At 39.6% G+C, this 16,937-nt stretch overlaps 1 protein-coding gene across 2 annotated transcripts in view; it reads right to left on the reverse strand.

The window, feature by feature from the left end:
- Positions 1–8,145: 8,145 nt before the first annotated feature.
- Positions 8,146–16,937, reverse strand: part of dock1 (dedicator of cytokinesis 1) — a 191,301-nt gene continuing 182,509 nt past the window's right edge. For both annotated transcript variants that reach the window (XM_063482824.1, XM_063482823.1), the window contains exons 48-52: positions 14,727–14,869; positions 14,042–14,240; positions 11,688–11,862; positions 10,977–11,128; positions 8,146–9,007 (exon numbers count right to left, since the gene is read on the reverse strand). In XM_063482824.1, coding sequence (XP_063338894.1) covers positions 8,912–9,007; positions 10,977–11,128; positions 11,688–11,862; positions 14,042–14,240; positions 14,727–14,869 — 765 coding nt within the window. In that variant the 3' untranslated portion in view covers positions 8,146–8,911. The remainder of the gene's footprint in view (positions 9,008–10,976; positions 11,129–11,687; positions 11,863–14,041; positions 14,241–14,726; positions 14,870–16,937) is intronic.

A 16,937-nucleotide genomic window follows, 5' to 3' on the forward strand; every position in this document is an offset into this window, starting at 1 on the left:
TATTGACTGCTGGTGAAGTGCCATGTTTGTTTACAAGAAGGTACAGCACACAGCTTTAAAACTAGCCGGCACTGGGCTTCTATTCAGGTTTAGTGTTATAGAGACAATCGTCTACACACTTACAATGATTTCATGACATTTCCTTTTATACTGGGAGGAGACTGCTGAGTTGAGAGTTGACCTGATGATGATCATTGACGCTCTCCAAAAAGGAGGTTAAACCAAAGAAGGTCATTGCTGAAAAGGCTGGCTTTTTGCAGAGCATATTAATGGAAAGCTGACGGAAGGGAAAAGTGCGGTGGGATGACCGCAAGCTTGAGAGGATTGTCAAACAAAGTTGATTCAAGAACTTGGGGGAGTTCCACACGGAGTGGACTGAGACTGGTGTCAGAGCAGCAAGAGCCACCACACAGGAAAGGAACTACAGCATTCACATTTCTAATATGCAGCCATTCCTTGACCAGAGGCAAGATCAGTAGCATCTTGCCTGGGCTGAGGAGAAAAAAAACTGGACTGCTGTTCAGTAGTCCAAAGTCCTCTTTTAAGATGAAAGAAAGTTTTGCATTTCATTTGAAACTGAGTTCCTAGAGTCTGAAGGACAAGAGGAAAGTCAGAGAATCTGAGGTGTTTGAAGTCCAGCGTGAAGTTTCTGCAGCCTGTGATGATTTAGAGTGCCATGTCATCTCCTGGTGTAGGTGGTGGTTGGTCCACTGTGTTTCATCAAGTCCAAAGTCTCCATAGTGTTTACCAGAAGCACTCCATGCTTCCACCTGCTGACAAGCTCTTTGGAGATATCAATTTACTATTCCAACAGTACTTAACACCTGCTCACAGTGCCAAAGCTGCTAGCAAATGGTTTGCTTACAATGCTATTATTGTGCTTGATGGGCTGGTCAACTTGCCTGACCTGAACCCCCAAGAGAATCTCTGGGGTAATAAGAGGAAAATGAGGAGTGCCTCTTTAGCTCACTGGGTGAGCAGGCGATCACATAGCAAATGTCAGAAAGCAGCAGCCCAGATTTGGATCCGATCCACAGCCATTTACGACATGTCTTCCCTCTCTCTCTCTCCCCACTTTCTTGTCCATCTTCACTATCCAATAAAGACAAAAATACTAAAGAAGAAAAAGAAAAAAAGAAAAAAGAAAGTTATCTTTAAAAAAAGAAGAAAGAGGAAGACCAGAAATGCTCCCCTACATAAAAATAAAAAATGAGCTGAAGGCTGCTATGAAAGCCTGGGCTTCAGTAATGCTTCAGCAGTGCCACAAGCTTCCACGTCACGCTGCAAAGATGCAGTAATTTATGGTAATGGAGCCCGAAGTTAAGTATCAGAAGTTGGGCATTTTTGTATTGCAAATCCTTTTTGGATACTTTGATCTTAAGAGATGCTCTAAGTATTTTCATGAGCAATAAGCCATGATCATCAAAATTTAAACAGAAAATAAGTATTTCATGTAACATATGATGATAAATAACAGATAAGGAAGATAATAAAAATACCTGAAATTGACCTTTTTTAAAATAAATGACAAGAAAAATACACCTTTTCACCATTCTCAGTTTTTTTTTAAATGCACTAGCATTTCTTCAGGCAGTGGTAGAGATATTAGAGATACTTATGTCCCTAGGGGTTCCTTGGAGTACTGCAGTGGTTGTGTATTTTGTTTAAATAATTAATAAAAAATTGCCTGACAACCACTGGCTAAGGCAACTGGAAGATTTGACATTTTTATCCAAAAAGTAATTCCCAGATAATTACCCAGTATAACTCAATGTTACCATAACTGCCATGCCCGAAACATTCTAACTATTGGATGTCACAAAATTCTGAACAAACATCAAAGGTTCCCTGATAAATCCTACTGAGCTTCTCCAGCTTTCACATCAGAACTATCAGCTGGCTGATGTTTTATTCTAGAGTGAAATTAAACAAATGATAAAGGTGCATTGTGTCAGTCTGCCACTGACATGGCTTTCCACTCTCTCTGTAACATAGACTGTATATGGAAGATGGCCATAATTACTTTCAAGCTAGTCCATGTTTTTTCTAAATAATTTCATGCTAAACAAGCAGCCCTGCTTATAAACAGATGTATATTAGTCTTTGTTTTTTATGAATTTCTGTTGTCAATAAAAAAAATCAATTTGTAGAACAGAATAACTAACTTAATTTCCTAAAAGCTTATGTTATTAAAAGTTAGACACTAACCACTAACCATTTCCATTAGTGTACTTGCACCGAGACTGCATTTAGGAAAAAAATAATCATATGTAAACCGCAGACAGTTGTGATTGGATATATCGGTGGCTGCTGATTTATGGAAATAGTCTTTTATTATGCAAAGGGAACATTTAGAAGGAAGCATGCACACTTGCTGCCTTCTGGTAAATGACAGTGTGTCAAGAGAGAAGGAAAATATACACATTATTCCTGGCTGAAATGACAAATGAGATGGGGACAGAGTGCGTTGTAAATACATTGCTCCTGGAGAGAAGGAGCTAACTCATAGCTCTCCCCCAACAAAGCCTCTGGAAATCCTCTCAATTAAGCGATGCATTTCCCCATGCTTTGAGGAGAGAGAGGGTGAAGCATAATGGCAGAGCACAAATCACCAAGAGCCTATTGAAAAAGCTGCCAGTTAACTATGTAATATTACCACTGCTGAAATGCTTCACCCTTTATCCCTTTTCAATTGCAAGGCTAGATATTGAGTGTGCACTGGGTATTCTTGATAAGTGAATTATATCACTGATGAAACTTTTTATTCCCACCTCACAGATTGGAGTGAATGGATTTATCATTGGAATGCAATAACCAGGTTAGAGTGACTATTTAAAAAAATAAGTATCAGACCCTCATTGGACTTGTTCAGGTTTTATTGTTCTACAACTCTGAATCAGTGTGAATTTAATAAAGTGATGATACTCAACCAAAAATTGTTTTAATCCCAGGAAAAAAAATGTTATCTATATCAGGCAAAAATATAGATAATCAAAAGACTGCAGCAGAGGCACAGTCATGAATTTTACACGTGGATGCTGCAATACTTTAACCATTCTTATCAAGAAAAATGATTAAACTACATTTTTACATTATTTTTACATGAGGTTTATTAATTAATTATGTGAAATGTATTCAAAAACAAACAAAAATATTACATATACATAGGTATTCACAACCTTTGCCAAGACACTTAAAATTGAGCTCAGGTGCATCTTTTTTCCACCGATCATCTGTCCATGTCTGTATAAGGTCCTGTATATCAGAGCACAAACTAAGCCATGAAGTCCAAGGACTTATCTGTAGACCTCCAAGAGAGGATCGTGTCAAAGCACAGATCTGGAGAAAGGTACAGATTTATTTCTGCGTCGTTGGGACCTTCAGTCCCAGTGAGCACAGCGGCCCACCTCATCTGTAAATGGAAGTTTGGAACCACAAGAACTCTTCCTAGAGCTGGCTGCCAAACCAGTCTGAGTGATTATGGGTAAAAGGGCCTTAATCAGGGAGGTGATCACAAACTGATGGTCACTCTCACTGAGTTTCAGCATTGCTCTTTGGAGAGAAGAGAGCCTTCCAGAAGGACAATCATTTCTACTGCATTCCACCAATCGGGCCTGTATGGCCAGACATAAGCCACTCCTCAGTAAAAGACACATGGCAGCCTGCCTGGAGTATGCTAAAAGGGACATAAAGGACTCTCAGACCATGAGCACCAAAATTCTCTGGTCAGATGAAACAAGTATTAAAGTCTGAAGAAAACCAGGCATCACTCATCGTTAGACGGATACCATAGTTACAGTGAAGCATGGTGGCGGTAACATCATGCTGTGGGGATGTTCTTCGGCAGCAGAAACCAGAAGACTAGTCAAGGTCAAGGAAAAGATGAGTGCAGCAGTATGATAACTTGCTCCAGAGCACGCTGGAGCTCAAACAAGAGGACAAAGGTTTATCTACCAACAGGACAAAGCATGTAAACAGGCAGTCAAGCCACAACAAAGAAATGACTTTGGGATCACTCTGTAAATGTCCTTAAGTGGCCAAGCCAGAGCCTTGAACCTGACCGACTCTCTACAGAGATCTAAAAAAGGCTGTGCACTGATGTTCCCTGTCCAAACTGATGGAGCTTGAGAAAAAATACTTTTAATAAATAGGATTTTTAGGTTTTTTGACACACTCTAGCAGCAATGCTATGCTTTTTATGTGCATCTGTGTCTATAGTACCACCTGCTCTTTCTGAAGACACTGGTTCAACCTGAAGTCTGACTTCAGGCTGTGCAGTTGTTTTTAATCAGTTACTTCACTGCACCATTTCTCTAATTGCAACTTTTCTGGGGTTTTTTCTCTTAGCTGATGGAATTTTCAAGTTTAGCTGTTGCTATTCAACCTAAAATCACACGTCACTTGGATGTCAGCTGCAATCTTTATTTAACAAATGAACGCACCCGCACTTATTGTTCATAAGTGTAGGTGTGTCACATTGAAACTGAGCCAGGAAAGTACGGTTATGTAAGTCTTTCACAGGAGACTGTTTTAGGTCGCAGTAGATGGATGATAGGTGTAAATAATAAATGCTGGCTGAATTGCAATTAGCGGCTTCATTTTCAGGCTACTCGAACTGAGCTATTGTTAATGTTCTTATTGACTGCCTTTGTGTCATTTAACAGCTCTGTGGCCAACACTCAAGCGCACTACACGTTGGCTTGCAGCCATCGATCGGATGGTTTTAAGTCTCCCTATACACCCCTTTAGTTGTATATGGAATCAAATTAAACAATAATTTTAACAGTTTGACATTCAGATTATCATTTAGTTGCAGATTCCTTTATTTCCTTTAGGAGTCTAGGTCTCCCTATACATTCCTTTAGCCATGTATGGAACTGAAATGTTCTTGTACCTTTTCTCTGATTGCAACTAGTCAAACCATAAGTCACAATGGGAAGAAAAGCATGAAGGTAATGCTTCTTAAAGAAAGAATGTAAAGTAGAGAGACTGTAAAGTGTGCTCTTCAGAGGAAATGGAAGAAAGAATGACAAAAGAGGTGAAACAATGAAAGATGATATGATTGCTATCACACTAAAGCCTGCATTTTTATTGAATATTACTTTCAATTTCTTTCTGTCATTGTAGAACAATTTATCATCCTGACAGCTACTACTTCCAAATGAAGGTCATATAGTTCATATACCTTGCAGCAGACCTTAAATCCAGAAATGGTAACATACATGTGTGTTAAAGTCAAAATGATTTTACTGGTCAATTACGTGCAAATATGAAGATTGGGGGAGTTTGTGTGAGTGAAGGAAGAATTATGTAAATATGAATATTCAACTTATTTCTAACCCATTAGGACACTGACTCTGTAGAGGGATTCATACTTAATATGTTTATTGCTAAAGCATTTAAAAGCAACTGATCGTGGGTGAATTACCAACACATTAATAAGACATTTCATAGTCTGACAAAATATGTTAACACCACCCATGAGCTACAGTTCTACAAGTGGTCTCATGACTATTTTTCCCAGATAAAACTCTGAGGGAAAAGATGTCATTCAGTGTTCCTAATTAGGACAGGCTTTATAAACCCCAAACTTTCTGAAGATAAAAACACCTTCAAACAACAGATGCTACAGTTTGAGTATTTCTCCTCAGGCACACGCCCACTCACAAAGTGTCAGCAGAATAGGAAAGCAGAGGAATATGAGCCACCTGGGGCAAGCACTTCAAAAAGGTCCCACAAGCTCATTTTAATGTGCAGACAACAGGGTCTGTGAATGCTCTCACCAAATGTGAAAATTAAGGTGCAACAACACAACTTTACAGCATCTGTGAGCCACCAGAGCAAAATGAGAGCTGGAAAAGAAAAAAAAGGTTCACCGTTAATAAAAAAAATTACAAGACTGAATGCGCTGGGTGAATGTCGTCTTACTGTGGAATGAAAGCTAAAGTAGTGAAAGCCATTAGATTTCTAGTACTACTTATACACTGTAGACTCAGCTGCTACATTTGTTTAAATGCTATTTCTAAATGCAAATATCTCATCAGCCAATCATGTGGCAGGAACAGAGTGCATTCAGGCTTATAGAAATGATCAAAACAATTGTGTAAAGTTCAGACTGAGCATCAAAAAGGGAAGAAAAGTGATTTAAGCGACTTTGAACATTGTGTGGTTGTTGGTGCCAGACAGGCTGGTCTGAGTATTTCAGAAACCGCTGACCTACTGGGATTTTCCCACACAATCATCTCTAGGGTTTACAGAGAATGGTCAGAAAAAGAGAAAATGCCCAGCGAGTGGCAGTTCTCTGGGTAAAAATGCCTTGTTGATGTCAAAGGAGAATGGGCTGACTGATTTGAGCTGATAGGAAGGCAACAGTAACTCTAAAAAAAAAAAAAAAACCCAGTTGTTACAGCCAAGATATGCAAAAGAGCAGGAAACGAGAAACTGATGCTACAATTCACTCAGGCTCACCAAAAAAAAGGACAATAAAAAATTAGAGAAATGTTTCCTGCTCTGATGAGTCTTGATTTATGCTGCGACATTCAGATTGGACGGTAAGAATTTGGTGTAACATGAAAACATGGATCCAACAATTCAGGCTCCTGCTGGCCGTGTAGTGGTGTTGGTGCTGTAATTGGCTGGCTTCTTGAACATGACATTGAGGTAACTGCCCTTAAATGGGATGCAATAGAACATATCTCAAAGGTGCTCTATTGGAATAAGATCCATAAGCGCATTTTGGGAATGGGAAATTCACATCATAGATGTGCAGCTGACAAATCTGCAGCAACCGTGTGATGCTTTCATGTTGTTATGAACCAAAATCTCTGAGGAATGTTTCCAGCACCTTGTTGAATGTATGCAATGAAAAATAATGGGAGAAACAAAACACAAAGATGGTCCAACCTTGTACTAGCAAGGTGTAACTAATAAATGATTGCCTAGTATTACTTTTGTCTTGTAATAAACGTTTTGGTGTAAACAATGGAAACTCTGAATCAGACTTAACATGACTGAGTTGATTTTGCACTGCTGGGAGTCAGACTCAGGACACCAGCAGTGGACTTGTTAGTGTAGCTAACAGGCTGAAAGATATTAATATTGTTGGCATCATATTATTTATAACATGATAAGGATGAAAACTGGTTGGAGGGGCTCCCAGCGAATTTTAGCACTTTACAACAAACACGACTGTTTTTTTTAAAATTCAGTAACTATTAACTAATTAGTAAAACTTATTTCATTGTTAAGGAAACAGGAAAACAACAGTAATTATCAATGTCTAGGTTATTAAAGATGATTAATAAAATTGTAACAATATGACCTTCCAGTCTGTAATTTGTTGATTAAAACAGCACTCTATAACATTTGATAAAGAACATTATAACAAAACTTATTTCCTCAAAACTGGGCATGCTGCCACAAGGCTTTACATTAAGTTATTGCACCAACACCCAGAACAATGCATATTATTAACGTAATTAAAGTGCAATTTAATTTAAAGCTGCTCTCCAAGTGATAATTATACACCGACTTTCAACTCCAATTAATCTGGAGTCAAAATATATTAAATCTGTCCAGGATAGAAATCCCAGGAAGTTTTAAGGATAGCCACTTATTTAGATGACACGTCATTATACTCGAGAAGTGTGGAAACCACCCAGACTAAAAAAAAAGAAAGGAAAAAAATGAAAATCTTGGTGTGCCCTTCAGCAGCTCCCATAAAACGAGATTTCAAGATCGTACGAAGCAGGACAAAGCTGGCAGCTGTTGTTTGCTGGCTTATTGACGCTTCGCCACTTTCTTCAAACACGGGTCACATTCACACATTCGGCTTTGAAAAGAGAAACGATCGTTTAGCGAGAGGACAAATTATGCAAATGAAATTGCATTTGAGTACATGTAAGCGGCATTTCCCGATAACACACCACTCCTGCGCGCTGATAAAGAAGTGGCTGCGGCGACGGCTGTCAATTAAGCAGGCAGAAAGCTTCGTTACTTAGTGCTCAGCTGAAGTGAGGAAACATACACATTGCCAATTTGTTCGGGATTTCTGAAATGTGCAAACACTCGCGTCTATTTTCAGTACCTCTCGCCGCGCACAGAAATAATGAGGAAGACATCTTCTTTTAAAAATACATACATTTGAAAGTTTATTCAGAAGTCATGTCAGTAGTGAATTGGGAACAGTCATTATTACTGAAATCCAAGGTTACAGCAATCAAGGACAAGATCTGAACAATGATAACGTGGTAGGAGTTAGTTGTATGTGCACTCCAAAATTTTACCAATAAAATCCATCTTTTTTTTCCACATACCAACTTTGTAAAGTCCCTGTCAATTCAAAACCTACAAGCCCTTTTTTGTTCATATAAATGCCACTTAATCTAATGACACGTTAATACAAAAAATCATAATCAAGTCACATACAAAAAAACCTGAAATAAAATAGTCCTATATACAAACCTCTGTACATAGTGGGAATATGAGTAAAGAGAGGAATAATGCTTTAATGAGCCATTTGCTCTCATATATTTGAGAGTGGGTCAGTACTGGAAAGCCATTGGTCCAAGCTCGTCTGTCTGAGCACAATGTCACAATAAAATTTCGATGCGGCATTGTATCGGTCATAGACAGCATCTGCAAATTCAGTGAATACTTCTGTGCAACATGCTCCCTGCTGCAGACTGCATCATCGTCAAACAGCAGGCAAAAAAAACATAACATAAAAAAAGAAAGGAAAAGAAAAGATGGTACGAGGGGGCGGGCTGCGGTGAGGTATTCATCTTGTCAAGCTGGGACAGGGAAGCGAGGAATGTGTGGGTAAAAACAACCACTTTTCTGGGGTTACTGTTGATGTTGTTTTTGTTGCGTTGTCAGTGTGTTGTTTGGTCCTACTGTCAAGTTTCTTTGTTTACTGCACAATTCCTGAATCGATGGAGGCCTGTTTCCTGGTGGTCTTGGGAGGAGGTGGAGGAGGAGTCTTGCTCGGAAGAGGTGGCGGAAATTGCTGCAAACAGACAAAACAGGAACGTGAAACCTCGTTTTTACAAAATCGTTTTGGATTTAAAGCGCAAGATTAGCATGTTCTATTGCTCCCATATTATTTTTTCTTTTACAAGAGGTTAATACTTGGATCATCTTAAATAATTTATTAAACACAAGGCTTTGATTTATTAAAGCATGTCATACCTTATCTTACAGCCTGCATGGCTCTACAAATGACTGAAGAAGTAAGATAGAGTTTACAGAGCAAAGATTTCTCACCTTCTTTTACCACAACCATTATTTCACCAACTCGATCCTCCACCCTGATTAAATCAAGCGATACAGCTACTATATCAGTAATAAAGAATAATGATAACCAATGATAACAGTTAAGCACACAATTATTCAGACCCCACTCCTGTTTGTATGCTTTGTGAAGGAAACAGAAACCTATTTTCTTGCCAAAGGGCTCACCACATTTCACTGTCGGTATGGTATAGCATCTTTTCTCTTCCATACAAAGGCTGTGTCCCTGTGTGCAAGTCTTTTTTTTTTTTACCAGAGCACAAACTGCATGACTACAAAGCTTCTCCCTTCTCCAACTGCTGCTTTGTAAATGCCAAATGTACCTTGAGGTTTATGGGCTTCAGCATTGGATTAGTAGCCTCTGAGGCTAGCATTATATCAAGACTTTGCTGAAGTTTAGACCTTGAAATCTGTATTCAATAGTCTGACGAATTCTTCAAGATGGAGGTGATTCTTGGATAAATGCAACATCTTAGCACCATTTTCTGGACCAGGGTTGGTCCAGAAAATGCTTCCAACCTTGAACTTTCAAACTGGTCACGATTTCAATGTTCTTAACAGATGGGTGTCCTTATGATCTTTGAATTGCTTTGCAATAAATACCCTTGTAGCCTTAGCCCTTTATGCGGTTAGTTACAAGTCTTATGTTGCTTTTACAGTCCCACTGACCATTTGAGAAAACTGTCACCAGGCAGTAAATATTTTCAGTTACAGCTAAAACATACTGAAAAAAGTGAAAGAATATGAATAATTACCAACATTACTTTCTTACAAATGCCTTGACATTTTAAAAATTGTTAATACTTATAATTGTAGTATTATTTATTTATTTGGAAAACTTTTGAGCACTTTGACAGAAAAATTGGATAAAAATTTAAAACAAAAAACATTAAACAGGGAGGTGGTACGGATAAAGATTAGTGGCTAGAGATCTTCTGGTGTGTTGAGATAAGTGAAAGGTGATTACAAGTCTTATTTAATCCAGATGGAAAATGTCTCAGCTGTTTAAGCTCGTCTCTCCACCTGAATTCTCCTCCTCCTCCTCCAGAGTTCCCAGCAGAGAGTACAGACAAGGAGTAATGCAAGTCAGTGACCTCACCTCTGCCTCCATCAAAACTGTAAATGAAGAATGGCTGTCACTCAGTCTCAGGACATCTGCGCTCACTACATTACTATCAGCTTGCACGGTGTGCATGTGGCTCTGTTTTACTACCTGTCCGTGGGCCGTGACAGTGGATAAATAAGATTAGTTAACAGAGTGGTGAAGCTGGCTAGAGTAGAAGTCGCCGAGTGTGGAGAGATGAGCCGCTGATTAACAACATGAGGGCTTCTGATGGATGTGAGAGGTAAAGTAATCATCCAATCAATCACGTCTGAGCACCAGGGGCAATGAGTATAAATAACATTGGGTGGACAGGTGGGTGTGGGCTCTTGCTGCTAACTGACTGATGCCTACACTCTTCTGTGACACACATTCTAAAAATGACGGACAAATCCACAACGAGCCCAAATGTAAGCGAAAAACACACATGCACGAACTCGCACACGTCAGCACAGGAAGTACACGAGCAGGGGATAGTGGAGGAGGCTGACCCAAATGTCAAGTGCGTGTAGCGGTCGCTTGTTTCATTACAAGTGCCATGCATCATTAAGGAGCTGCTCTCAGCTCTAATTAAAACACCTACTCTTTGATGTGGAGGGGGTGGTGGAGGTGTCGTGGGACTCGTCAAGTCTTGATTATCTAGCAGGTTGCCGTAATCAGCTGTGTTGCTTTTCAAAGGCAGCGGAGGAGGGGTTTCACCTTTATCAGAGCAACCCATCCCGTTCAGCTCCAGACCTGTGAAAGAGGGCACTCATCAGCTCACATTCGTCATTGAACTACATTAGAATATCTTACACAGCAGGGCTGGTACCCCGAAGAGTTCAAAAAGGGTCCATTTCTGAGAAATTTATGTTGATTGAGACTAATTAATTTTTTTTTTTTTTTCAAAGAAACTAGAAGAAAGGGGACTTAAATTTCGGAGACAGTCATTACTTCGCACATTTGAGGGGAATTTACAGTACAGAACAGTATACCTCTACTGAATAATGGATTTTCTGGCTCTGCAGTAGGTATGAAGTCCTATGAAACAGGTTTTATATATATATATATATATATATATATATATATATATATATATATGTATATATAAACAGAGCTAAAGACAAGTGTCAGCCTTAGGTTTGCTGTATGGACAGAAAATGATAATGGTAATGTTACCCTGAAACTACTTGGTGTGTGAATATACACACAGAAACCCCCAAAATACTGCAGTTACAACGTGTCACGGTAAAAAACAAAAAACAAAAACAAAAACAAAAATAATGCTGAATGGCAGCAAAGTACGTCGTCTTACTGGAAACGGCATGCAGGTTGTAGGAAACTTTGCTCCTTGGTGTAATGGGTGGGGGGCACTGTGAGGAGGAGCTGGAGGAAGAAGTAGGGGGTCCAGGTGACACAGAAAGACGGCGGTCTCCAACAATTTGATTAAGGACTTGGCTTCTTGGTCTCTGGGGCCGCAGAGGGCTTATCTGTGTGATCAGACATAAAAGAAAACAAGATATCAGTGTGACATTACAGCGGGCTCAAAGTAAACAACGAAAATTACAGAAGTCAATAAAATAGAACTGAGAATAAAATTTACTGACAAGAGACTTTTGATTAAATATCACAGGGAGCCAATAAAAGATCACTTAAAGGGGAACATTTTATTTTCACACTTTTATGTGTGTGTGTGTGTGTGTGTGTGTGTGTGTGTGTGTGTGTGTGTGTATATATATATACAGCCATATTGAACAGGCTATTTGTGAAGGAAAGCAAAAACCATTTGGATAAATGTTCTTGTTGGACTGCAGGAACTTATTTGTGGCTACAAATAATTGTTTGCATGCAAGACTGTGTTTTCTCCACTTTGGTATAGCAGGAATTTGAATATGAAAAGCTGTATCCTGAGGGCTATTCCACTCTGTAGGCTACATTAACAAACAACTTTGTAATTGGCCAACTGAAACAGTCAGCCACAAGGGAGACACTAAAAGTAACACACTTTATTCAGGGATTTAATTTTCTCTCGAATGCTGAAGATGAAATTCACATTGTGGGTGAAAAAAGCAATTTCTTGATTCCAGATTATACTTTCACACTGAGCTACTACATCCTAGTATGTGGTAATCACCGGAGACCAATAGGTGCTCTACCCTTGACCCCGGGGGCATGACGCTCGCGTCATGAGCCAGACGGCTCCACCGTTGCCAGGGGCTTCTTTTGGATTCCATTCCTGCCCTTATCTAACTGCCGTTAGCCAGGGAGCATTCCCACTGGGCAATGAGAACACAGTGATACCACTCGGCTGTAATGGACACAGCGGTGGTGAAGAGGGACATGAACACAACAGAGAAAGAGAGAGGAGAGGGGGAGAGATGAAGATATGAAGAGTAAAAAGAGAACTGAGGGAACAGTTGAGAAGCAGAATTGCGAGCTACATCATGGAGAGAGGAAAAGGCAAGAAAATAAAGACCAAGTCAAAGATCTGAAGGGAACAAAACATAACTGAAAGCCAGAGATAATGCTCAAAATACTCTTGTTTGTAGCTTCTCTTACTCTACATGAAAGGGAAGACAAAAAAAAAACCTACCTTCACAATAACACCAGAAAACACAGCAGGGATATTTCTCTATTCTATGGCCCACTGATGTTTGCCGCGCGACGTATATTGCACAATGTTTTATGTGCAAGTGGAAAAAGACGGGTTATGATTGCATTAGGTGACCACGTGTTTACTTGCTAAACTTTTCTGGATTTTTTTGCCTTTAATTCTTTTCTCTTAGAAGGTTTAAAAGAGTATAAGGAAGGTTGATAAAACCACCCGAAAATAATCTGAAACCACAGTTGTCACCTTGCAGTTCCACGTCTCCTCCAATCGGTGAAATTGCAGTTTACACCCCTGTCTGTCTAGAGCACTTACATGCCTGTTTTCCTGTGTGAACTTTGGGAGAAACAAGTTGGGATGTTTTCTACAGCTGTCTGTTCTCACACAGCAGGAAGCAGTCCACAGTGATCACACCACTTGAAATACTCTGTGGTCTAGGCAAGCGAGGTGCCTGGAGAGTATCCACAGCTCACATCACATCCATTCTCTGTTGCTGATTGCACTGGGCTGTTAGCTACCTTTTTTAGCACACTGGTGCAAAAACATCATTTGGACTTCCTACTAGTGAGCTAGCAGGTTAAAGACTGTCGTCTCAGAAATCTGTTCTCACCTGGACCTATGTCAGGTGACATCTAGAAAAGAGACATAGGCAGATAATCTAAACAACTGCTACACTTTCTAGTTGGGCGCCTAAAATTAGTGTCACCAACTGAGTATCTGATCAAATTCGAAATAGAGCCATAATTTCTCCTTCTGTTCCTGAGTTATGAAGAAGCTGAATAACAACCAGAAAAGTGTTTTGGGAGCACATTATGATGTCACAGTGAAGTTGACCCTCGGCCATTTGGATATTCAAACTTCATCACTTCCCCATTTCATCCTATTTGACATTTATGTGTTATTGTGTCATAATTAGCATATAAATTCTTAATTTATCATGCCTTGTGTGGTCACAGTAACCTCTGACCTCAAATTCCAATCTATCCCCGAGTCCAAATGTGTGACACAAGCCAGCAGAGTTACGAGAGTGACTGACCCAAACAGAAGATGTAAAAACGTACCGTCTCTGACAGTATGACAGCTTCAGCTGGCTGCAGAGGGATGTCCGCTGTTTTCATCTCTTTGTCAAAGACCTCCTGGTGCTTACTGTTCCTCTTCTCCTTCTTCTTCTCTTTGCGGTCCTTCTCGGGTTCATCACGGTCTAGTTTGTCCTGAGACTTGGTGTGCAGCTTCTTTGGTAGAAGAGGCTCCAGCGCAAAACTGAATGATAAAAAAACAAAAAACAAGACAATACATGAACTCAAACAAAATGTATTAAAATGTATTAACTACTTTAACTTGTATATGCCGACTCATGCCAGAGAACGTGGGAATATTCCTTTATCAATAGTAATCAGTTTCAAAGAATTACACAAAAGTGCAGCATGCGTGTGTTTTATGTACATTCTCGTTAAATAACAAAAAGAGCTAATAGCACAAAGAATACTTCAGTCACAATTTTAATGTGAAGTTGTTAAAGATTCAACCTGCATGTGAACTGGAACAAAGAAAGCAGATGCATTTTTCAAGCGCTTTCTCTGAAATTCTCTTAGATAAGGAATCAAAGTGACACCTCTGTGTATAAATGACATAATTCACCCCCCCCCAAAAAACCAACATTGATTCTTGCAAGAACAAAAAAAGAACAAATGCTAGAGATGACATGAGGTAATTTATGCCCCAAAGAATCGTGAAACATGGTGTTACCCATCTGAGCCGGGCCTGGAGGGTGAGTTGTCAGAGGAGATGGAGGTGACTGAAGCTACTGACAGTGGCCTTTGGGAGGAGGGCATGGTGAAGGACCTCACCATGGAGGCAGGACGAGGTCCCCGCCGTTCATCTGCTGGAGGCTGGCAGCAGAGAAGAAAACAAACAAACAAACAAACAAATAAAAAACAGAAAATTATTTAGTTTAAATGTTACTGATTGCTTTGTAGTTACTTAGAAAGTGCTCGCTGAATAAGGTAGCAGTGGGTGACAAATTACAGGAAATCCCAGATTAAAAGAGTAGAGAAAGAACAAATACACGGCATGGTACAGAGGAGCAATTACCATCAAATCATCCTCTGTGATATATACAAAAATCCTGCATGGGGGCTCCTGAATCACATTTCTTTCCATCAAAACTACAAGTGGAAATGATCTAAGTGAGCAAGAGAAGGGTACAGGCCTACACTAGACCCAGTGGCAATTTTAAGCTATGAGTGGGTGGGTTAGATGCACTTCTCCCATTAGATGGAAGGGTCACTGCAAATCAATACTAAGCAAGAAAATGATAGGAATCGTCTTCATAGTCACTAGATTTCAACCTAAATTAACACCTAGGGAGAGATTTTGGACTTTGATGTCAGGTGGTGCTCATCAAAACATCAAATGAGGGGAAAAAAAATGGCTTCCATCACTGCAGCAAAGAATTGTGAAATACACGCCTGAGGCGCACCAAAGCCCTTTTGCTGACACATGGTGGCACAACACTTCATTTAGACACTTTATGTTGGCTTTCCCCTTTAATTTGTCACCCGTCTTTCACTAGCTGGCAGTGATTATACTTTTGTATAATCACTGCCAGCTTGACCATTTTGCAGTCACTCGAATGGTCAGCACCTCCATACCAGGAAGAAAGGTGATAATTTTTTTACACAGCATTAAAAACGCTCCAGCTGCCAATAAAACCGCCCACAATATATAGCTGGCTTGTGACAGGAAAACTGTAAAGCTGAAGGTCTTTTGCAGTTTTATCCTAAACCGATGTCCAGTACAGAGCTCGTAACAGAGCCGCTTATCTGAACATGCAAGGTTAGCGGTAAAAAGAAAAAAAAGGACTCTTGTAGGACTATTAATTTCTGCTGAAATCTGACAAAAGAAAAATCTTGCAACAGCAGCTCTAACAAAGGAACCTTTTGCATTTAAAGAGTCTTTTCAGCCAAAGAAAGGGGCCATCACACACCTGATAGGGTAACCTTATTATCACACCCTGGAAAGAGATAGCTTTTCTCTTGTTTGAAAGGTCACCACCCTCTTACTTTAAAAATGAGCAGGTGCCCCGTTACCTCAGGCAAGATTGAGTGAAAAGCTTGGTCAAGCAGCAATTAAATCTGTAAAAGAGGAGAGAGATGGAAGCTACCCCACCATGCGCGCACACACACACTAACTTCACAGCTGACTTGAGCAAAAAGAAAAACACACGTGACATACAACAGCAAACTAAACTGTGAATTTGCCATTTTCATTACGTCAGCCCGAGCATCTCGACTTAGAAATCTCACCGAATGCTGCTAACTGCAGTGCTAATTGTTTCGCTTTCTTTATTTTCTGGTTCAGACGCCAGATTATAAAAGTTTGGAAGCACTTTATGACACAGGAAAATCCTGTAAGTCTTAACAAGAGACAGTTCTTCTCAGTTGCCATGTTTGTGTGCAACCTACACCTGTATCTGTTTTAATGACAAACCAAAAAAGTTAATTGTTTGCACCTCGTTTTTGTGTCATTATGAAAAAAATATATGCAAACATCTAGTCTGCTTTCCACAAAGATGGTTTTGAGCACTCTGAAAGGCGTTTATGTGTCTATGGACATGTTTTGCCAACACAGCTCTGCGAGACAGGGTGTAATTTGAATGAAAATGAAAGCGTCATTCGAAGATGGACATTGTTTCTTTGCAACTTTAATCCGGGTCAAGAAAGCCTTTAAATTTTCTGGGAATACACCCGTAATTAGGTATATTCTAATGACACAAACTTAACAAAATACTAAAGAAAGAACATGTAATATCATTAGTGCTTCCTTTTGAATATTAAAGACATGAATAAATGTACAAACTACAAGCTGACCACAGAAAAAGGAAGATCAACATCCTACATAATGGATGTATGAGAGATGTAACAATAACAAATAATGTTATAAAATATTTCAGAAAAT

Source organism: Pelmatolapia mariae, linkage group LG8, assembly GCF_036321145.2.
Source record: "Pelmatolapia mariae isolate MD_Pm_ZW linkage group LG8, Pm_UMD_F_2, whole genome shotgun sequence".
Classification (NCBI taxonomy): domain Eukaryota; kingdom Metazoa; phylum Chordata; class Actinopteri; order Cichliformes; family Cichlidae; genus Pelmatolapia; species Pelmatolapia mariae.